The 25,104-nt window shown below is 39.5% G+C and overlaps 1 protein-coding gene across 1 annotated transcript in view; it reads right to left on the bottom strand.

Annotated features, from left to right (window-relative positions):
* las1l (LAS1 like ribosome biogenesis factor) overlaps window positions 1–25,104 on the bottom strand; it is a 97,463-nt gene that overhangs the window by 29,011 nt on the left and 43,348 nt on the right. The window contains exons 8-12 of the mRNA XM_078547430.1: window positions 20,423–20,508; window positions 16,577–16,789; window positions 13,430–13,577; window positions 10,955–11,292; window positions 7,889–8,036 (exon numbers count right to left, since the gene is read on the bottom strand). Coding sequence (XP_078403556.1) covers window positions 7,889–8,036; window positions 10,955–11,292; window positions 13,430–13,577; window positions 16,577–16,789; window positions 20,423–20,508 — 933 coding nt within the window. The remainder of the gene's footprint in view (window positions 1–7,888; window positions 8,037–10,954; window positions 11,293–13,429; window positions 13,578–16,576; window positions 16,790–20,422; window positions 20,509–25,104) is intronic.

Genomic DNA, 25,104 nt, shown 5'->3' with positions numbered 1-25,104 from the left:
AAACAGAACATACAGGTTAACAACATAAAGCTGGTTTTAACATGTTCTTATGTTTCCAGTGTTTACCAAGAAACAGAAACAGGAGTAAGTCACTCAGCCCCTTGACGCTGCTCTAACATTCAGTAAATTCATGGCTGATCTGACCTTCCACTTTCCCGCCTGTTGCCCATAAGTCTCGGTTCCACCATTGTTCAAAAATCTGCATCTTCAATGGCTCAGCTTCCACAGACTCTGGGGTAGAAAGTTCCAAACATTCAGAACCAGAGAAATTCCTCCTCATCTACATTTTAAATGGACAAACCCCTATTCTGAAACTATGCCCCCTAGTTCTAGATTCCCTCACTAAGGGGAAGCATCCTCTCAGCATTTACTTTGGCAAGCCCCCTCTGAATATACACCTAATCTGCTCATGTTTCCTCTCATGACAACCCCTTCATCCCAGGAATCAACCTAGTGAAACATTCTCTGAACTGCCTCCAATGGATGTATATGCCTTCTTCAATAAGGAGACCAAAACTCTACACTGCATTCTAGGTGTGGTCTCACCAATGCCCTGTACAGTTGTAGCAAGGCTGCCCAACTTTTATACTTCATCTCCCTTGCATTAAATTAAACATTTGCCAACCTAATTAGCTGCTGTGCCTGCATGTTAACTTTGAGGTTCACGTACGAAGATGCACAGTTCCTTCTGTACCGCAGCATTCTGCAGTCTCTGCCCAATTAATATTCTGCTTTTCCATTATTTGCACAAAAGCTAGACAATCTCAATTCCCCACATTTTATCCATCTGCCAAATTTTTGCCCACTCACTTATATCCCTTTGCAGACTCTTTGTATCATCCTCACAACTTTCTATCTATCTTTATATCAGCAGCAAATTTGGCTACAATAGTCAGTCCCTTCATCCAAGCAATTAATATAATTGTAAATAAAGACGACCGCAGCACTGGTCCCTATGACAAACCTTTAGTTACAGATTGGCATCCCAAAATTGACTCATTTATCCAACCTCTGCTTCCTGTTAGTTAGCCAACCCTCTATCCATGCTAATTTATATGTTACCCCCAACACCATGAGCTCTCATTTTGTGTAGTACGTTTTACGTGGCACCTTATCAAATGCCTTTTGGAAATCCAAACGCACTAGGTCTACTGGTTTCCCTTAATCCACCCTGCTTGTTACATCCTCAAAGAACTCCAATAAATTTGTCAAACACAATTTCCCTTTCACAAAATCATGTTGACTCTATTTGATCTTATTTTGACTCACTAAATGTTCTGCTACTACTTCCTTAATAATGGATTCCCAGCATTTTCCAGTATAGATGTAGGACCAACTGGCCTAAAGTTTCTTGCTCCCTGTCTCCATCCTTTCTTGAGGCGTTATACTTTTGCAATTTTCCAATCCGCTGGGACCTAGCCAGAATCAAGGGAATTTAGGAAGGTTACAACCAATGCATCCGCTATCCCTGCTGACATTCCCTTTCAAGACCGTAGGATGCAGACCATCAGATCCAGGGGACTCTTCAGTCCCATTAGTTTGCCTAGTACTTTTTCTTGAGTGATAGCGATTTTTAAAAAAAAATCAGTTCCTCCTCTTTTGCCCCTTTATTTTCTATTATTCCTGGGATGCTTTTTCAGTCTTCCACTGTGAAGACAAATACAAAATGCTTATTCAAGCCTCTCCCATTTCTTCTTTTCCCATTATTGATTCTCCAATCTCATCTTCTAAGAAACTAATGTTCATTTTAACTACTCCCTTTTTATATACTTGCAGGAGCTCTTGCTGTATCTTTTTATATTTCTTGCTAGACTACTCTCATAGTTCAATGTCTCCCTCTTATTTTTGTCATCCTTTGCTGGTTTCTAAAATTTACCCAATTTTCTGCCCTACCACTAATCTTCACAACATTGCCTTTCAATTTGATACCATCTTCACTTTCCTTAGTTAGCCACAGATGGCTCACATTTTCCTAAAGTCCTTCTTTCTCAGTGGAATATATCTTCATTCAGAGTTATGGAGTACCTCCTTAAATATCTGCCACTGTTTCTCTACTGCCTTCCCTTATAACCAATTTTCTGAGGCCACTGTAGTCAACTCTGTCTTCAATCCTTTGTAATTGACTTTATTTAAGTTTAAGATAGTAGTTTCAGACCCAAGTTTCTCACCCTGAAACTGAACATGAATTTCTATCACATGATCACTCTTCCCTAGAGGATCTTTTACTATTGGCTCATTAATTAATCCTGTCTCATTACACATTACCAGACCTAAAATAGCCAATTCCCTGGTTCGTTCCACAACGTATTCTTCTAAGAAACTGTCTCAAATATAGTATATGACCTCATCCTCAAGGGTACCTTTGCCAATTTGATTCGTCCAATCTATATAAACATTAAAGAGCACAAGATTATTGCAGTACACACCTTACAAGACCCCATTATTTCTTGATTTATATTTTGTCCTACACTGTACCGACTGTTAAGGGGCCTATAAACTATTCCCACCAGCGATTCGTTCCCTTGCTATTTATTTCCACCCAAACTGATTGTGTCTTGATTTTCCAAGTCAAGATTATTTCTCATTACTGTACTGATCTCATCCCTTATTAACAAAGGGACCCCAATTTCTTTTCCTTTCTTCCCATCTTTCCAAAATGCCAAATACTCTTGAATATAGTAATTTGGTAGTACAGAACTTGAGTATTGCTAAAAAAGAGACATGTTGAAGCTTTTTGTCTTGCATGCTTCTGCCAGTGCCCCATGAATCAAAACCCATTTCTCCAACACCAATCTTTGAGCCACGCATTCATCTCTCTGAAGTTATTTATCTAAGCCAATTTGTTCACGGCTCCGGTAATAATCCAGAGATTACCACCTTCGCAGTTCTGCTTTTGAATTTAGCCCCTAGCTGCTCACATTTCCTCAGCTTCCTCATTTCTTAGTTCCACCAATTTCATTGGTATCCACATGGACCATGGCAACTGGATCTTCCCCGCCGCCCCCCCAAACTCTTAAATTCCTCTCTGGCCCAAAAAAGATGTCCTTAACCCTGGCACCGGACAGGTAACACAACCTTCAGTTTTCATGTTCTCGGCTGCAGAGAACAGGGTACATGCCCTAACTACAATGTCCCTTACTACCCCAGCATTCCTTTTTACTCCCCTCACATGAATAGCCCATTGTACCAGAGTGCTGTGGTCAGTTTGTATATCCTCCCTGCAGTTCATGCTCTCATCCACACAGACCAGAAGAACTTTTAACCTGATGAACCAGTGCAAGGGCTGAGGCTTCTCTAGTGCTACCTTCTGGATATCCATACTTTCCTCACTTGTAATCACACCTTCCTGTCCCTGACCACTGATCAAATCAGAAGGTGTGACTGCCTCCTGGAGCAAAGTATCTAGGTAACTTTCCCCCTCTCTGATGCATTGCAATGTCCAAAGTTCAGACTCCAGCCCATCAACTGAGTCAAAGTTCCTTGTGCTACAGACACTTAGTGCAGATCACACTGGTGTCCACCAGCTCCCACATCATCTGTCCTGCAATCTCAGTTGTATTTTATTTAACTAACTGGAATTTGAAGTTATATCGAGTAGTTTTACTGATTGAGCTATAAATTTAATACAGTACTTATATTTCCCAGTACTGGTTTAAACAATTGACAGAGTTTGGAGAAGAAAATAAACCTTAAAAATCACCAATCACATATCTGCATACCTAGTTAATGCTTCTGAACTTCAGCTCTCACTGTCTCACACTCACTCTTTCAGACCATCCCTTGTTGTGTAAAAGGCCAGAACAGCACCTCTTCCCTCACTCACCAAATTCCCAAGTTCAGTACTCTGCCTTGCAGTACTCCATCGCATTAGCCTCCATGTTACTTACTTTGTGCGTTAGTAATACCTCCTGTTTTTATACTAGCTGAAACGCCAGGCACCTGAGTCAGGCCTGTTGATTAGCAAATCAGTTTAGGAGATGGTGGTGACATAGTGGTAATGTCACTGGACTAGTAATATAGCCACACAGGCTAGTGTTCTGGGGACATGGGTTCAAAACCCACCATGGCAGCTGGTGAAATTTTAATTCCAGTTTGTTATTGAATTTAAAGCTAGTCTCAGTAATGGTGACCATGCCAACTATCACTGATTGTTACAAAAACCTGCCTGGTTCGCTAATGGCCTTTAGGGCTAGGAATCTGCCATCCTTACCCGGTCTGGCCTACATGTGATTCTAGACCTACTACAATGTCTCTTAACCGCCGTCTGAAATGGCCTTGCAAGCCATTCAGTTCAAGGGCAATTAGGAGTGGGCAACAAGTGCAGGCCTTATTAATGACACCCACATCCCATGAAATAATAAAGAAAAAAAGGTTCTAACTAGCCAACCAATTAACTAACTGTGCAGCTACCTCTGGCAAGCAGCTTGTTTATCATCGACTAAGACTAAAAGAAACTGCAATTTAATGTTCAAGTTAAATGCTAAATGTCACCTTGACAAGGTTTTAAGAAAGCGATCAACCCTTAAAATTCCCCAGTTCAGTACTGTGTTTAGCAGTGCTCCATCGAGCTGCCCTCCATGCTATTTACAGAATGAAGTCAGTGGCAGCGCCCAAAACAATTACAGCAGCTGAGATAGATAAGGCATGTCAAGATTCCATGGTTCATACAAATCTCAATGCAAAGAGCTGCAAGGGACAAATGTCAGTTCAGGTTTAGTATCATCACGCAGTTTAAAAAAAAGCTTTTAAAAAAGTAAATTATCTGGAGGTAACATGAGTTAAGTGCTTGCGTTACAGACTCTCATTACGATCTCCGTACAGACATAACTTTTAAAAAGATATCAGAATTTCCAGTGGCCGCATAGAAGGATCAAATGACATTAAGTTTTGAGAATTTTACTGTAATAAACTTATACTGTAAACCACAGAAAAGATTCCCCCATTTAAAACTGAATTCCCCTCCACGGTTTATCTGTCCCTTCAGTGTAGACGTCATTCTCCAGGAACCAGTCCAAAGCTATTCTCAGCTCCCGATCGCTTGCTTTCTTTTCAAGCCGGATAATTTCTAATGCCCAAAATGATTTTCGTCGTGAGAGTTACCCTGGAAATTCCTCCCTCTAACCAAAACTAGGCTCTTTCTCTCACTGTCTCTCGTAAATAAATAGACAGCTTAAAATATAACTGTTCATAAAGCCATGAGACTTGGGAGACTAATAGTCTATCCATTGTCAGCTGCTCTGTCATTGTTTACAGGTGTGAACATCTTGCACCTTCCCCTTTAACAACCAAGCTACCCAACTTACATCCAAAATTACAAACTAGGAGTAGGCCACTGGGACCCTGGAGCCTGCTCTGCCATTCAATAAGATCATGGCTGACCTGACTGCAACCTCAACCCCACATTCCTGCCTACCCCATATAACCTTTCACCCCCTTGTCATTCAAGAATTAATCTAGCTGTCTTAAAAATATTCAAAGACACAGCTATTTCGGTGAAGTTACTGGTGTTCTCTATAATGCAGAGCGAAGCAAAATACCTGTTTAATTCGTCCACCATCTCCCTACTTTCCATTATCAATACCCCAGACGTATCTCTATAGGACTAATGGTCAGTTTGCTTACTCTTTTCTTATTTATTTATAGAAACTCTTACTATCCTTCTTTATATTAATAGCTAGCTTTCTCAGTCTAACTTTTCCTTCCTTATTAACCTTCGTCATTCTTTGCTGTTCTTTATATTCTTTCCAATATTCTGACCTGCCACCCTTCTTTGCATAATTATGTTTTTTCTTTAAGTTTTACACCTGTCTTTAACTTTTTTAGTTAACCACAGATGATGGGCCCTTCCCTTGGAATTTTCCTTTCTCATTGGAATGTATATATTGCATATTCTGAAATATTCCTTCAAACGTCTGCCACTGAACTTATGTTGACATATCCCTTAATCTCATTTGCCAGTTCACTCTAGCTAGCTCTGCTTTCATGCCCTCATAATTGCCCTTATTTAAGTTTAAAATACTAGTCTTGGACACACTCGTTTCTCCCTCAAAATGAATGTAAAATTCAATCATATTATGATCGCTGCTACCTAGGGGTGCCATTACTAGGATTAATTAATTGTCAATTAATCCTATCTTGCTGCTCAATACCAGGTCTAGTTTAGCCTGCTCTCTGGTTGGCTCCAGAACATGCTGTTCTAAGAAACTATCCAGAAAACATGCAATGAACTCCTCATCCAAGCTACCTTTGTCTATCTGATTTTTACAGTCCATGTAGATTAACATCCCCCATGATTGTTGCTGTACCTTTCTGGCAAGCTCCCACTATCTCTTCTTTTATACCCTGTCCTATTGTGTAGTTACAATTAAGAGGCCTGTACACAACTCCCACAAATGACTTCTTGCCTTTATCATTCCTCATCTCAACCCAAACCTACATCTGGGTTTCCTGAATTTAGGTCATTCCCCTTTATTGTGCTAATAGCATCATTTATTAACAAAACCATCCTTCCACTTTTTAACTTCCCATCCTTACTGAATGTCACATACCCTTCAATATTCAGGTCCCAATCTATGTCATCCTCTAGCCATGTCTCTGTAATGGCTATCAGATTGTATTTATTTATTTCTATTTGCGCTATCAGTTCATCTGATTTGTCTCAAATGCTACGTGCATTTAGATACTGAGCCTTTAGTTTTGTCCTTTGATTATTTTTGTAGCATCTAGCCTTATCTGATTTACTCAGAATTGTACTTTCTGTCCCTTCCTGTCACAGTCTGTTTATCATTTCCCATATTAATACCCGTCTCTCTTGCCTTGTCTCTACTCTTTGGTTTACTACATCTTCCCAAATTTGATCCCTTGCCCCCACTATTCAGTTTAAAACCCTTTCTACTTCCTTAGTTAGGTGGCTCACGAGGACACCAGCCAGAGCATGGTTCAGGTATAGACCGTCCCAACGGTACAGATCCCACTATACTAGTGCCAGTGCCCCACAAACCAGAACCCATTTCTCCCACACCACTCTCTGAGCCATGCTTGTTTATCAGAGAATTCAGAACAGATCATATGATCCCATTCATTCCTCCATTTTATCCTAAATTAAAGAAAAAGTCTCAAAACAATTTTACAAACTTCATATTTTTAAACACTTTCCTAATCACGTTATAATTAATGAACTCATTCCACAATTTACAGCCTAAGCCTATAGGTCAACAGTGTTTATTCTACAAAAGTCTAAGACATTGCAATAGAACTTGGAATTCTCTGACTTGATCCCTGGGCCTACTTTATGGATTATAAATGAACCACAGGAAGCAAGTAGTCACTTCAGTAAGTGATCTTTGGATTGAGCATAAGGAAGTTAAAAACTCAAGACCATAACAAGGACATTACAAGTCCCAAATTGCAGAAAACGCAGTTATCAGTTTTTTCTCTCCAACAATCCTAAATACATTAGCTCACTATTGGGGTATAGTCTGACAAGCATCTATAGCCCTCTGGCACCCACTAGCATGTCAAGCAACATAGGAACTGAACAAATTATCTTCCACAAATTCCACTGTTATTTATTTAAAATATTATTGATACACAAGGTTGAACACAGGGGGCTATTCTTATGCTGATGTTCAAACTGGGACACAAGGTTTTGAGATGTTGTAACAATTATGAGAGATTACCTTATAATTTGACGCAGGAATTCATTATCCTAAGCTTACGGTTTCAACTATTCAACCTATCAACACAAAATGGGACCACCGTGCTTAAACAAAATGTTGTGTGTTAACCAGCTGGGCTGTCTTCAAGCTGTCCATTGTTATCATCACCATGTTTCTTGCCACAGATTTACAAGTTGTTAATGACAACAGTAACTGATTTGACCTTTTACCTTATTGCAGTATCATGCTCTAGGTTGTCCTCTGTTATTGGCTGATGCAATACAGGCATCAAAGTGTAATTGTTCACAAAAAGGCAGTTTGGGTCTTCTTTTTGGCCTGGTACTTTACCTAAGGGGTAATTCTTCCATGAAATTTGATCTACAGAAAAAACGATAACTTTACTGTAGGATTCACTCTTCAATTGCACAAATCTTTCACAAATCACAGTAGCACCAAGTACAGAATTGGAAAAAAGGTAAATGACAGGAAACGTAACACTAAAGGTTGGAACTAAAGATGCCTCACCTGGGAAGACATTTATTTTGTCCTCTTGAATGCACCAATTCTTACTTAACCTTTTACGCCAGAATGCTGCAAAGTGGCTATTCTTCATGCAAGGGATTGACAGTGAATGTCAGCATGCTATTTGATTGGAGCGCATCACTGGCAAGCCTGATCTTATTCTCATCAGACATAAGATGGGTAATTTCCAGTCAGACACTAGATACCTGTAGGGATTCTAGCCAATTCCTACCCTCCCTGCCACCCACTTTCTCTCCCTTCAAGCTTGAAGTGAAAACAGCACCCCAATTTTTGCTCTGATTTAGATCTGCTAACTCAACAGATCAGAAAATCAAGTTGGAGACATTTTAGTCTGAATGCCTCCGTGCTACACCAGAAAGTTCCATTAACCATTATAACCAACGGGGAGCTTGAATGGATGAATTATTTCCCAGAGAAAGGAGATGTTAAAATATGATAATGAAAATTACAATGTCACAAAAACTTTTCTACAAAGAAGCATTTTGGCCTTTGTAGGAAATCTCTGGTGCAGGAAATGGAAGCAGCACTGAACATTAATGTATCTGTTCAATATTGTTCTCCAACCTATCTCACAGTCCAAGACACAAAGACAGGAAAGAAATGGACTCAGGATGAATGCACTTGCTAAAAGGACAGATTTTCCTAATAGGAGGCTTTTCTTGGCTAGTGGGACCCTGCAATACTGACCAATAAAAAGCTGGAAATCTCCTCCAAAAAGAAGCTCTGGAAATGCAGTTCAATTAGGCTTTTTCTATGGTTAGTCGGCACGAGTAGACTTTCATCACTAAGCATTTCCTATTTTCTAGATGATAATATAATTCAAGTCCATCTGGCCATTATAGCAACCTGTGTTTTGAAATGGCAGGATCAAACATATTTAGTTTGGAGTGCGATTTGGCTCTGTTTGATAACAGTTTTTTCTGGATCCAAACAATAAAATATACATCTGGGCTGAAGTTTTCTCCATAGCAGTATCACTGCCAGAGGTGGATCAGATGTGGCTTTCACATACCTCCCAACCCCACTATGTACCTAACCCATTTTCCTGGGTCAGGATTAATATGTGCAGGGTAGGCTCCCAATACCACTAACTGACTGCAGATGAAGCACACCTCTGCAACCAAAAGAGTGCAGGAATGCATTCATTGCAGCACGAGGGAGGAACTAGAATTTAAAGGAGAGCTTCCTGGAGTTACTCTAGTACCCTGCGAAGGAGAGAGATGAAGGAAGACAAGGCCAGAACAAGGTCTGCTCATTCAACTGAGTTTGGCACTCTTACTTCCACCAACCCTCTGCTGGTCTTGCAAAGCATTAGCTTTACGGCAATGAGAAGGCAAAATAAGAAAACAAAATGTCTGGTTTCTAAAATTCTGTCCTCTTGGTGGAGAGTAGATTTCAGTCTTGATTTATGGGCAGGAATTTAACAGCAAGCCTCTTCCACCCCATTTTCTCTGCTGTGGCTTTCAAACACCATTAAAAAACAGGTAGAACGCCAAAGGAAAATTCAGCTGTTCACCTTTAACTTATGTAAAGATCAATGAAAAAAGGAATGGTGGTTTCTAGTTAGAAATAAAATTACGTTACAATTCATCATTTTCCTACCCTCCTGAAGATATTAATCATAGTTCAGTACAGTTCCATAGATACTTCTAGTGTGGTCATCTTTCATGTGCAAAAGCAGTCAATATTGGCAGGTCACCTGACCACAAAGAATCTCAGCCAATTCAATCCTGTTCTCACTTGACATATATACAGATTCTTGCACCAGTCAGTAGTAGGCAGTCAGAAACAGAAGCCCTGGCTGATTTTTCTCCTAATCCAAAGGTGCTGTGATCAGTTGGACTAGTACAGTGCCAGAACAGCTGCCCTGTCTGAAATGAGCAAATTCAGCTTTGTTCAGAAAGCAAACCAAAGGCCTTCTAGTAATAATGAATTAATACTACACTGAGCAGCGTTTGGGGAAGCCTAATTAACATTTTAAGTGATGTAACTACTGATGTACTTTTTCCCTTTGACAACAAACTTGGATTGTCTGCCTGCTCCCAGTAAAAAAAACTTTAACATAATTAACATTCGATGTCTAACGACAAACTATTTTGCCACACACTTAATGATCAGCCTTGTAAGAAGGGCTAGCTAGCACTTCTGACTTCATTTTAAAAGCAGTGTTAAAACGGAGTAATTTGCAATAACAAAAGTGATAGTGACAAACTGCATTCATTTTCTATCACTAAAATGACAACCTAGGATTAGGATGAAATGAATCTGCTTCTTCTACATAGACTTGGGATTTAAGTTTTAAATACAGCAATTATATCAGTGGGCCATTAGTTGGTGAAATTATTAGACTGGGAACAACTAGGAGCATTCTGACATCATGAGTTTAATTTCCTCTGGAAACACCACTCAAATGTTTACATAAAAGTCTTTTCTGACTTAGCTTATTGTGGTCATTAATTTGTTTATTTAAACTAAATAAGTTCAGTAATCAATTTATGTAAAATGAGTCTGGGACATCTCAACCTCAAGAGACCACAGATGTGAGAACTATAAAAATAGCACAACTGCCCTTGAGGTTGGTGCCGTGCGCGTTTTAGTCAGTATTTTCCACACTATATGCATCAAAAACTCCCTGGTTGAAGTCACTAAGTACCTAAATTCCATTCACTTAACAAGCATAAAATCGACATAAGTATAACCATTTGAAGTATCAACATAAAATTAAATAAAAGTGTTTCAAAGCACTAGCATACCTGTGCATATCTGCCAATCGGATCCTTCCAGTGCTTGAATCTTCTCAGTTAACATCTCAAGATTGACTGTTTGTACCTGTTCCTCTCCAGAGGTGGGGGCCATCACTGATTCAGTGTCCTTTCTAAACTCAGTATGCACCATACCAGTTAACTGTTTTGGAGACTCAATTCCACTCTTCATTTGGAGGTTTTCCACAGTGTACACTGGTAGTTGGCCATGGCCAGCTGGAAAATCAGAAACACTGAAAGATCCAGGTTCCTGAATGTAGATAGAACACAGCTGGAGCAGTTTCTGTTGTGTCGTAATGGGTAATGGAGAGACCATATCAGTTAAAATCCTGAAATTGTACAGGAAGAGTCAGTTTTATTTCGGTTGCTTCTGTATTAGGGTTATAGGCTATATACAAAGTTTTAAGCTTACACAACTAAAATTGCAACTAGTAGACCTGTGCTGATCCACTATAAAAAGGGTGTCAGTCATTAATAAAACATCGATAAATTGCTAATAAAGAGTATAAACCCGTGATTAAGAATAAAAACATTAAATTGGCGCAATTAAAGGATTTATTTTTCCATGGAAAAGGCTATTACGATACAAAATGTCACAAAGCCAAACTGGTTTTCAATTTAAACTTGCTATCTAGATTCAGAATATCTTTGAAGTGGAACACTGCATTAATAATTTTTACATCTAATGTTAGAGAAATTTTACAGCACAGAAGAGCCATTTAACACATTGTGCCTGATTGGTTCCTCTAAAATAAGCTACATTTGGTCCCATTCTACTGCCCTGCTCCATATCATTATAAAGTTTTCTTCTTCAAAAGTTCACCTGGCCTCTGCCTTTGTTCTTTTGATGATGTAAAATTTAGATCCTCTAGTTGCTGGCTCACCTGATCAAGGAATGTTATTCCTGATTTATTTCATGAAAGCCCTCAATTTTGAGCATCTCTATCAGATCTTCTCTTAATCTCCTTTGTTCTAATGAAAAGAGCCCCAGATACTCTAATCTTTCCTCCCCACTAAAGCCTCTCATCCCTTAAAATCATTTCAATGGATCTCCTCTGCACCCTCACCATGGCCTTGACATCCCTCCTAAAGTAAGGCATCCTGAACTGGATGCACTATTCGAACTTCAGCCTAACTATTGATTTATATAATTGCAACACCTCTTTGCTTTCATATTCTATAACCCTTATTAGAAGTTAAAAATCCTGCATTTAAAATGAACAGCTTCACCAACTTCTCCTTTCACTTTTAAGATATGGATATCAATTTCCTACGCACCCACCCCACGCACAAAGCCTCTGCTCTTGTGCTTCCTTTTTAAGCTTTACCATTTACCACGTACCCTGTATTTTCCTTTCCAAAATTCCTCCAGATTAAATTTCATCTGGCATTTATCTGTTCAATCTGCTAACCAACACTCTTAAAACTGCTTACAGTCTTCCTCACAGCTAACCAGACTCCCAAGCATTCATACAAAAGTCAACATATTGATATAAAAACAACACATACATAGAAAAGCAATGGACAAGTGGATCTCTGAGATGCATTGTTTTCATTTGTCCAGACAAAATCATCCATTGAACAGTAGAGGTTTCAGTCCATGAAGTAATTTCTATTCATGCTCCTTTTCATACCACGTGCCTTAATTTTACCAAAAGCTAATGGAGGTAGTTTAGTAAACACCTTTTCAAAATTCAGCATCTTCTGCATTTCTTTTATCAGTGTAGTCCTTTTTCTTTAAAACACTTTTTAGGTTGTCAGATAGTATTTTCATTTTACAAATCCTTGCTGATATATTTAATTAAAACATGCCTTTCTAAGTGAGTACTATTTCAATATATTAAGGCCTCCAGAAACTTACCCAGTGATGTTAGGCTGATGAGATTATAGATACATAGTTCTTCAATTTCTACATTTTTGAACAGAGGTGTTCAATTGATAATCCTTCAGTCTTCAACCATGATTTCCATTTGCAAAAACATATTTGAATGATTTTAGTCACATCTTTTGCTAATTCTTCGCAGGTTCCCTCAGTGTTTTAAAAAGCTCCAATCAGGGATGAGTATCTTTTCCACTTGAGAGCCATCAATTTTTTCTGTACAATTTCTTTGTCAGTTGTCAACCTACCTTACTGCTCCAATTCCTTCTCTTGCACCCTTTTATGTCCAAGTATTCGTAAGGCTTTTTTTCCCCATATCCATGGCTTTTCTTTTGCCACCCATTACTTTTTAAGAATTTGTAAAATACTTTATAAGCTCCCTTCAACTTACCTTCCAGTCTGTCACCTTACCCCTCTAAGCTTCATGCCCCTTCTACATTCATGGCAATTTTCTTTTGTATTATTAGTGCTGGATTTGTCAAATGTCTCATTTCAGTTTAAATTTATCTGTCAATCCAAGAAACTCAGTGATGCATCACCATTACTTCTTATAGAGAAAAAAGGAACCAAGAGCGATTTATACTGACTGTTGAAGAAGATGAGGTGTAGCCTGGCATGGCGCTGCAAGGCAGGCTTCTAGAAGATCCTGCCAGTCCAGGGGACAGTGAAATAAAAACAACTGCCACATGCTCCTTTTTATTTTCTGGCTTCGCGTTAGACCTTTCAATCTTTTTCCTACACAGAAAAAGCATAGCACAATATAAAGTGATGATAGTCAAATCCTTAAATTGCTTTTAAAAGGAAATCATAAATGAAGTAGCTGGAAAGTTATTTTCTATGACTGATCATTCTCATATCTGGTTAGATAAATTGTGCACGCCAGAAATTCCACAGAAGCAAAGCTTATAGCCTTTGGGACCTTTTCTACATTAAAGCCGAGATACAAGTGCAACTCATCGCTGTCATGAACAAACTTAATACTTTATATTTTTAAAAACTGGAAAGAAAGCATTACTAGTGAGACTTTTCAATATATTTACACAACACTTAGGTTGCCTAGCAGTTTTTTTTAAAACAAGTTTCTGGTGCATTGACTTTCCATTCAGAATACACACCATCAAATATATTGCAAAAATTAGCATAATAAAAGCAAAATACTGTGGATGCTGGAGATCGGAAATCAAAACAAAGTGTTGGAAAAACTCAGCTCGTGCAGAGAGAGAAACAGTGTTAACGTTTCGAGCCCAACATGACTTCTTTGGAACCCAGAGTTCCAAAGAGGAGTCATATTAGACTCGGGTTCTCTCTCCACAGATGCTGCCAGACCTGCTGAGTTTTTCCAGCACTTTGTTTTGATTCCAAACAATTGAATGTTCTCTTAAAAGTTCAGCATTTTCGTATCTTTACTTACTGATCCTTTTAGCTTACTCTTCATACCATTTTCCAATTCTTAAGGCTCCTTGAGTGACAAGTGGCCTAACTGAAGCCTCAATCTTACAGCATTATTGTTTGGAGTACTAGAAGGCCCTGGGATTTTTAGATTGTGAGCAAGATAATTTAAGTTTCCAATTTATGGAGCATGATGCTTAATAAATCCTGACATTAGAGGATAAAGCAACTGAGATATTACTCTAACTGTAACTAAAGTCACATATTATATTACATATGTTACATCTGGGGAGACGATGGCATAGCAGTAATGTCACTGGACTAGTAATCCAGAGGCCCAGGCTAATACTCTGGTCATACATGCTCAAATCCCACCATGGTAACTGGTAGAATTTGAATTCAATTAATAAATCTGGAATTGAAAGGTAGCCTTAGTAATGCTGACCTTGAAGCTATCATAGATTGTCCTAAAAATCCATTTGGTTCACTAATGTCCTTTAGGGAAGGAAAACTGTTGTCCTTACCCAATCTGGCCAGCATGAGACTCCAGACCCACAGAAATATGGCTGACTCTCAACTGCCCTCTGAAATGACCTAGCAAGCCACTCAGTTCAAGGGCAATTAGGGATGGGCAATAAATGCTGATCTCGTCAGCAGTTATAATCTTGGGAAACCCAAAAAAAATTAAAACCCTTCTGCTATTAAGCTTTATGCGAAATATAGACTTCTGAAATGACATTTTCCCAGAAAAAGTTGAATGCATTATTTACCTACTTTCCTTCCATTACCTAGGTCCCACTGTCCATATCAAAAAAATTGCAGACATGAATTATAATTCCTGACATCAATCAGCAGCAAATCAATACCTAAAGTTTTGAGCCAATAGTTGATACAGCCGCATCACAAACTCAACTGAGTCAACTTCTGCTTTGTTCCTCCTCCCCATAATGCCACTAACACACTGAAGTGACATTTCCACAGGCACAGCAAAAAGCTTTGATACTTCACCTAAGTAGCCATTATTCACGAATGCGCCCATTAAGTATCAACAGCTATTTGCTCACAGAGGGCATCACCAGACTAGGCAAATTCTGTTCCTATCTCGTTATACAATGTTACAACTGGGATGGGAGGAGTGCGCGAATTATTAAGCCCCACGACTCTGCAGGTCGTACTATTAATTTAAATGTTTAATTTTCTCACCAAAATGGCCAATAGTGTACCTATACCTCTAGTACCCAGAAGAGAGACTGACCAGGCTTCTTTCAAAAAAATCAGAATGATTAATTTCTTTCAAAACAAAACTTCTTTCAACAAGCTGCAAGTACTGGTTAACACACTGCAATCAGGAAGTTTAACTAACAATCTCTTCCTAAAGAATTCCCCCTGCACACAGACACATACACAGGCAAACAAAGGACAAAGGGATAGAGTCTCTCTGCAGAGATGGGCTTTGGAGGACGAGCATTATAAAATAAACGGTAAAATCCACAGGGTCTCGACCTGGAGTTCTCTTGGTGTGAAGACAGGCTGCTGGTCCCGGTGGATGCCTGGAAGTTCTCACCAACTCTAAGCTTTGCAGGTCCAAATGCAGACTAGTTACACTTAAATAAGGGCTCTTTGGCTACAGGTCGATAGCGACACACAATTTTAGGCAAGGTAGAGAGAAGGAGCCAGTCAAGGTAGCCTTCGGTCCTCAGCTTGTTCTTCAACAAGACTGCCTTCCAAACAAGCAGGTTCACAACCAAGTTTTTTTTTCCTCTCTCTCAAGTGACCTTTTTTGTCTCCCAGCTTTTCATTATGTGCTTTGCAGTTCAACACAAACAAACAACTCCTTCTCAAGTACCATAGAGGTCAGGTGATTTCTTGGAAGAGGCCTGCTTGTTTACAGTTCCAAAGTGAACTTATGACCTTTTTAAAAAAAATCCCAGGTTAGCATCCACACGTCCAGATCATGCCAAATTCATCCATTTTGTAAAAGAAAACTTCAGTCTTGAGAGGTATGATTCTAAGAACAACTATTTCCCAGCTGGCGTCACTGAATAGCAAATTTGGCCCATTTTCCCTTCTCTAGCCAGGGAACAACGGGGACAATTGTAACAGACCATCTTACTATCACTACACTGAAGATCTGGTAGCTCAACAGACTGGAAATCAACCCCGAGTCTTTTGGTGTATATTGCTCGATTACGTATTACCCGCTTGAGCAATTCTTTGGGTGGGTGGGTGGTTGGGGGGTTAAGGGTTGGGGTGTACTGCAAGGCAGAGGGGCAAGTTGGCTGATGGGGGACAGAAGGGAAAGAAAGGAACTACATGTTCTATTGCAAAATAAATTAGTAAAATACCTGCTTTTACATTGGCTGCTAGTATCTCTGTGATCCAGCCCGTAACATACTGTATCCTCAAGCCTGAGGTATCACAGCAATGCTTCAACTCAGTAAACAGCTTTTCTAGCAGCACTGGTGTGAAATATCGAGAATGGAGGCACTTTAAAAGAGGCTGCCAGAAACGACAGAACGTTCGAGGAATTCCAGGATTTGACAAATCTACAAATTCACCTTCAACAAAAAAAAATTAAGTTTAGAGTAATGCTGAAGCCAAGTCAAAGATGCAATATTTGGATAATAGATATATGAAGTAGGAAGCACATCTTAGTTTTACACTTTTCTCCTGCTCTACCTTCTAACACTAATCTATATAAATTTAGGTGAATTTTTTTTAAAACCGTGTCATGGAATATTCTTGCAAAACACGAAGAACATCAAACAAATGATTTTTATAAATCATCTGTGCACTTAGGCATAACTCACTTCAAGACTTGGAAAATTTGAGTGGCAAAAGGTTCACAAGTCTAAATAATTTACACTGAAGTCATTTCACAGCCAAGTCGCTGCACATCTAATAAAAAAATGCAAAAAAAAACCGACTCTTTGCTATTGCATTGCCAACTATTAAAGTTGAATTTTTACCTGAAGATTCTGACCCTTGCTGGGCCTGCCACCCTACAGTACCAAACTAAATGGCTATTCTTCATAATCTGGGTAGCAGGCTAATTGTGGAGTGCGTCAAGCTGAGCTCCACCCTACCTTCAATGAACATGCACACACATTAGAAAAAATTAGGCAACCATCAGGACCAGAAAATCTGGTTGGCTTTCTTCTCAAACTCAGGACAGTGCTAATTACCACCCCAGATGAGATCAAACAACAGCACAGACTGGGATCTTCTAATCAGCATGGGCTATAACAACATAGTATAGTGTCTCGACCACCGAACCACTGGGGGCCGGCCACTAACTGATTATAGAGTCATAATAACATAGGTCATTCAGTTGATCAAGTCAGTGCCAGCTTTCTGTAGAAAAATCCAATCAGCTTCATTCCCTGCTCTATCCCATAGACCTTTGATTATTTTCCTGAAGTGCCCATCCAATTTCCTTTTAAAATCATTTATTGTCTCCGATTTCACCACCCTTGTAGGCAGAGTTTTCCAGGTGCCTACCATGGTGTACAAATTTTTTTCCTCAAATCCCTCCTGCATCTCAGTCAAAACCTTAAAATCAGTGTTCCCTAGTCCTTGTAAATCAGTTAATATGACAAAGAAAAGCTGTTCCTAATCTTACACACCTCTGTCAAATCTCTCCTCAATCTCCTTTACTCCAAGGAGCTTCTCCAACCTAACCTTGCAGCTAAAACTCCTCATTCCCCAGAGCCATTCTGGTAAATTTTCTCTACCCTGTCTCAAGGACCCTCATATTCCTCCTAAAGGGTGATTATCAGAACTGGATGCAACACTCATATGGTGTAGCCAGAGCATTGTAACGGTTCAGAATAACCTCCCTGCTCTTGTATTCAATACTTCAACTTAGTTCTCATATGCTTTGCTAACTACTGCCTTGATATGTCCTGCCACCTTCAAGGAACCCCTTCGTCTCTGCACACTCTTTGGAAACGTTCATTAAGTCCATATTGCCTCTCCCTATCCATTCTGTTAAAATATGTGTCACTTCACACTTCTCCATTATATTCCATTTGCCACTTGTCTATATATTCTACTAGCCTATGTCCTGTTACAGTCATAAAAGCAAAATACTACAGGTGTTGAAAATCTGAAACAAAAACGGAAAATGCTGGAAAAACTCAGGTCTGACAGCATCTGAGGAGAGAGAAAAACAAGGTTAACATTTCGAGTCAATATGACATTTCATAACATTTTCACTTCTCTTCAGCTCTGCAGAAGAATCATACAGACTCAAAACATTAACTTTGTTTTTCTCTCTCCAAGAAGCTGTCAGACCTGAGTTTTTCCAGCATTTTCTGTCATTGTTCCTGTTAGTTGATTGGTATCATCTTGTCAACCACACCTCCAAGCTTCGTATCATAGGCAAATTTTGTTCTGTATTCTAACATCAGAGTCATTCACACGTCAAAAAAAAGCAATGGAATTTGGGGAACACCATTGTCTACTAACTATTTTGCACCACTCACTGTTTTCTGTCCATAAACCATTTTTAAAAAAATCAAACTGACACTGACCCTCTTACTCCACAAGCCTCAGTTTTGTTAACCGGCTTTTTATGTAGTGCTTTGTCAAATGCTTTCTTAAAATGTATCCAGTGTCCTTTACAATCCCTTGATCAACCTTCTGCTACGTTACAAAAAATTCAATTAGGTTAATCAAGCACTGTCTGCCTTTTATAAATCAGTACTGGCTCTCCTTAATTAACTTACAAAAGTGCCGGTGCTGTTTTTTTTCTCTGATTGTTTCTAAAACCTTACCCCACCAAATGATGTTAAACTGGCTGGCTGTGATTACTTGGAATGCCTTCTCACGTTTTCTCCAATAAGGGTGTCACCTTTGCCAAACTTTTGACACCTCCCCAGTATCTAGGGAAGATTGGAAAATTATGGAAAGGCCTTCTGCTATCTCCATTCCCTCTTCTGAGGAAACTAGGATGCAAGCCATCCAGGCCAGGCAACTTAAGACACTAAGCATAACCAGTCTTTATCTTCTACGCTTCTTGTCAGCCAGTATTTTTCATCATTCCCTTCCTTAGTAAACACACATACAAAATACTCATCAAGTATGCTAGCCTTGCACTTCGCCCAAGAATATCACCCAGTTTGTCACTAACAGGGCCCACCCCTACCTCTTACTATTTACATGCCAGATGATGATTTTTGGGTTCCCTTTATGTTACTGCCATTTAATTCTCATTCTCTCCTTCAGTCTTGTTCTTCATTTCCCCTGTCAAATTATTGTATTTGGTTTGGTTCTCGCTTGAAGAATACACCTCTCACATCCTCTTTTTTTTGTTTCATCACATTCTCTATCTCCCATGTCATCCAAGGAGTCTTAGCTTTGGTCTCCTACCTTTCACCCTTGTTGGAATGTATCCAACCTCTACCTGAAACATCACCCCATTAAAAATCACCTGTTGTTCTGTTACAGTTTTTCCTGTCAGTATTTGGCTCATTTTTTTACTCTGGATAGATCCCCCTCATCCCATTGAAGTCGGTCCTCTTCCAATTTCAAAGTTCTGGTTTAGATCATTCCTTGCTCTTTATTACTAATCTATGAAAAACTTATCAAGCAATCATCACACTTACCCAAAGTGTTTCCATACAGGCACTTGGCCCGCTTCATTGCCCAACACCAGATACAGCAATGTCTCCTTCCTAACTGGAACAAGGACATACTGGTCCAGGTCCAAACACATTTCAGAAATTCTTACCGACCCTTTTCCTTTACTCTAGCATTATTCCAATCGACATTTGGGTAATTACAAGTTCCCCAGTATTGCCAATACATATTCTTGCACATCTCTGACTTCCCTGTAGATTTTCACCCTTATCTGGCACTCTCACTATTTGGAGGCCTGTAGAATACCCCCAAGTGGCACATTCATACTTTTCTTGCTTCTTAACTCTATCCAAATAGATGCTGGACTTGCCCCCCATCCTTCCAAGCCTTTCTGAACATTTTGTATCCCTGAGTATCAAGTGCCCGATCCTCACTATTTTTAAGCCACGTTTCCGTCATTGACACTACAAAATATTCCTAAATGGCTATTAGCATTTGAAGCTCACCAATTATCACTTTCTGATACAATGAACATTGATTTTCATTTTAACACAATCCTGTGCCCAGATTTCTCTCAGTAGGGCCTGCAATTGAATTTGTTGTGTTACCTGGACACTCAATATTTAAAAATTTCAGCTGCTCTTCTGTAGGAATAAGGAACCCGTCATCCAGGAGAGCATCTGCCACCAACTCCCTGTAAATTTTCAAGAGAACCATGTTACAATATAAATTTCCATTCAGTCAAACTCCTATTCAGAGCAAAAATGCAATTTCCATAAACAAACCTTGCCCCTTATGAACTGAAACAGGTGACATGGGATAGTGTGTTACAAGCCAATAATTATCTTGCTCTGCACACTGGAGACCATGTGGGTTTCCCACCCTATTTTCCTTTCTGCTCCAAAAGGCAGAACACCACAGTCAGACTATTTCATTCTGACTAAAACTAAGAATACAATTTATTTCTAGACATATCATTTACACAGATATAGAAACACATAGTATATATCCAGCATAATACTCGACTTATATACCATTTACATTTTTCTAAAATAATCAGAATCCAAAAATCATTGTAGTTTGCTCTTAAATATTTTAAGAGTCTCTCTTGGATCACTTTGTTACAAGGATCTTCACAGGATCACTGCCTGGCAGTCAAAGCGGAGATGGTTAGGATCCCCATAACAACTGATAAATTTTAAATAAAAGGAATCCCCATGACATCACAAAGAAAACTGATGCATAGGATTTCACTTTTAACAAGTTTTACTGTAACAAACCAACTAAAACCAACATAAATTAAATTAACATGTAAAGAATATTTCAAATAAAAGGGTACATTTCACTTTACATAGCCAATACAAAGACATGCCTCACATAAGTAAAAGCACTCGCATTACTTCCCAAACAAATGTGGCAACACGTGCAATCCGTGTTTCTAACTCAACCTCTTATGTAGGGTCGCTCACTTCCCACTCAGTTGTTTCAGTCACATGATAGAATCACATTTATTAGCAGCTGTATTCCATCTGAAGTCCCCAGACACTGTTACCACCACCAAGGTGCATGTCTGCAAACCTTCACACACTTAGATCACGACAGTCCTGATGGCAGAGAATCCCTTCTGATCCTTTTAAACGGTATGGTTGGCTCTGGCAACAAAGAGCAGCAATGCGTCTTGTCCAATTCACAGTCCCCTGCTCTTCCTGTCTTCAGTTCTCTGTCCTTTCTAACAGTAAAACACATGCAGTAACACAGTCTCTGCTATATTCTCATGGCCCTGCTTCAACACTAGGATCTGTTCTAAGCTGCCAAACAGAAAACTGATCCATTCACGGAAAGCCCCTCTTGTTTCCACTCACACCAATTCTGTGTTCCAAACAGCCTGCCACCAGACAGGTTAGAACCCCACCGCTGCAACTACCATTCGATTGACCCTTTTGCTTCTTAGCTTTTTATCCCCACAGCAACCTCAGATCACATTGGCGTTTCCTGGAATGAAGCAGATGTCAAAACCAGGAAACCAATTATCCGTCTTTCACTCTGATATCAATGGGGACATTATACAAGAAGGAAATACAGGCTTTTCCCAAAGTACATGGGTCATCACAAGATGCAAGGAAATTAAGCATATTGGGCTATAACTTCCAGTGAGTTGGCAATTGAGGCGGATTGCCACTCCGCTCGAAATTACTTACCTGGAAACCCAGGTGATCCTTTCTCGCCTGACCTTCTGTCTCAGTGGGGGGGGGGGGTGTCAGTACAATAGTTACCCAAAAGCTACCAGTGGTTTTAATTCTAACTTTTTCTGGATATGTATCGCCATAACACAGTCAGAGCCATCCAAAGTTTGTGATTTAAACCACATTTTCAGATGGTTCCCAGTGCAAGGCAATTGCCCAAAGAAAGTTTGAACTTCCTGGGCAATTGCCAAGCAATCCTTATCTGGAAAATTCGAAGGGGTGCCCACTACATCTTTGGGGTACACCCCCAGATACATTGTTCTGGAGGTCGGAAGCTACAGCCCATTAATTATACTGCCACAGATGGGTGGAATGTAAAAGTATGTCCCTTGACAGTCTTTAACTTGTTTGCTCTATTTTCTCTCCTAACTAGAAACTTTAAAAAGTAATGTATTCAAGGTAGTTTTGGAAGAAGTTCATTTTATTAATGTTGCTGACTACATCATTCAAGAAAACCAGGCAGGCTAGATGGCTCCCACATGAAGATGCAGATCTCTCTAAACTGCTTAGCATACTGTTCATATGATCAAGACAAATGATTTCTTCATTAACAAAAAAAATACAATTACCTAAAACCTATCTTAAAATTACGTTTTGATTAAGGGTCATAAGATCAAAGGCACTCTCATCGCAGAGTGAAGAATTGAGAAACAAGAGGAACACAGAAGGTTCAAAGGGGAGGTGAAAAAGCATATTAGAGAAGTGAAGAGAGATTATGAGAAAAGACTGACAGCCAACATAAAGGGGAATCCCAAAGTCTTCTATAGTCATATAAATAGTAGAAGGGTGGCAAAAGGAGGAGTAGGGCCAATTAGGGACCTAAAAAGGAATTTATACATGGACAAAGGGGCCATTGTTGAGGTATTAAATATTCTGCATCCGTCTTTAGCAAGGAGGTAGATGCTACCCAGGCCATGGTGACAGGCGAGGAAACTCTGTCACTAGAAGGGTTCAAAATTGATAAGGAGGAAGTGTTGAATAGACTGTCGGTACTTAAAGTTGACAAGGCAACAGGGCCAGATGAGGTACATCCAAGGATATTGAAGGAGGTGAGAGTAGAAAATGCAGGGGCACTGGCCATAATTTTTCAGTCTTCTCTAGACTCAGGCGAGGTGCCAGAGAACCGGAAGTTGCAAACATTACACCCTTGTTCAAAAAAGGTTGTAGGGATGAGCCCAGCAATTACAGACCAGTCAGTTTAACTTCAGTGCTGGGCAGGATTCTAGAAACAATTATTCGGGATAGAATTAGTAGTCACATGGAAAAACATGGGTTGATGCGGAAGAGCCAGCATGGATTTCTAAAGTGGAAATCATGTTTAACTAACTTGCTGGAGTTTTTTGAAGAGGTAACAGAAAAGTTCAATGAGGGTAATGCTGTTGATGTGGTATACATGGACTTTCAAAAAGCATTTGATACAGTGCCACACAACTTGAGAGACTTGAGAGAAAAGTTATTGCTCATGAAATAAAAGGGACAGCAGCAATGTGGATACAAAATTGACTGAAAAATAGGAAACAGAGGGTAATGGTCAATGGATATTTTTTGGGCTGGAGGAAGGTTTGCAGTTGAGTTGCCCAGGGGTCGGTATTGGGACCCTTGCTTTTCCTAATATATATTATTGATCTAGATCTTGGCGTGCAGGCAACAATTTCAAAGTTTGCGGATGATACGAACTTTGGGAATGATGTAAACTGTGAGGAGAGTGTAGAACTTCAAAAGGACATAGACAAGTTGTTGGAATGGGTAGATAGGTGGCAGATGAAGTTAAATGTGGAGAAGTGTCAGGTGATGCATTTCGGTAGGAAGAACATGGACAGACAATATAAATTAAGGGGTACAATTCTTAAGGGAGTGCAGGAGCAGAAAGACCTGGGTGTATATGTGCATAGATCATTGAAGGTGGCAGTACAGGTGGAGAGAGCAGTTGATAAAGCATATAGTATCCTGGGCTTTATTGAAAAGGAGAATAGAGTACAAGAGCAAGGAGGTTATGCTGAATTTATATGAGACACTCATTGGACCTCAGCTGGAGTGTTATGTACAGTTCTGGGTGCCACATTATAGGAAGGATGTGAACACATTGGAGAAAGTGCAGGAGAGGTTTACAAGAATGATTCCAGGGATGAGAAATTTCAGTTACAAAAATAGATTGGAAAGATTGGGACTGTTCTCCTTGGAGAGAAGGCAGCTAAAAGGAGATTTGACAGAGATGTTCAAAATCTGGGGCTGGACAGGGTAGATAGGGAAAAGCTGTTCCCACTCGCAAAGGGATCAAGAACGAGAGGGCATAGGTTTGAAGTGATTTGCAAAAGCAGCACATGTGGCATAAGAAAAAGCTTTTTCCACATGAGTGGTTCCGGACTAGAGTGCACTGCCTGGAAGTGTGGTGGAGGCAGGTTCAATCGAGGCATTCAAGAGGGTATTAAATGATTATTTGAATAAAAAATGTGCAGAGGTACAGGGAAAAGGCAGGGCAATGACACAAAGTCATAATGCTCATTTGGGGAGTTGGTGCAGACACGATGGGCCAAATGGCCTCCTTCTGTGCCGTTAAAATTATGAGATTCTGTAGATGCCATCTGAACCCATGCTTTTCAACTCTGTTTCAATTCATTTAGAGCATCTGCAGCATTTTTGTTTTTTTTAATTACTTTGTTTTCATTAGGTCATATAAGCAAAACAAATCAATAAAAATATTTAGGAAATTACTTGAGTTCTGTTTTTATCACAAACAGTTTAATTCATAACCAATTATGAACTGAGAAGTTTGATCGCTGTTGTGCAGAGCCCACTGCTTGGAGGAATAAAGCCGCAGCATTAAGAACTTATCAAAACTATATAATCTTAAGGCAAAAAACATCTTAATAAATTAACCTATTTGATTCCATCCCAAACATCCTGTATCAAATTTACTGTCTAACCGTTAGAACTGACTTTGTTCAGCGGTTTGTTCCCGAGAGAGAGAGAAAAATATTCCTGCATACAATGTAAGAGACATATATTACATTCTATTAATTATATGCATGAAAGCATGCAAGGGCTAA

This window comes from Cetorhinus maximus, chromosome 8 (assembly GCF_964194155.1).
Source record: "Cetorhinus maximus chromosome 8, sCetMax3.hap1.1, whole genome shotgun sequence".
Taxonomy (NCBI): Eukaryota; Metazoa; Chordata; class Chondrichthyes; order Lamniformes; family Cetorhinidae; genus Cetorhinus; species Cetorhinus maximus.
Note: the sequence above shows the minus strand (reverse complement) of the source record. Positions and strands in the feature narration are given on the sequence as shown.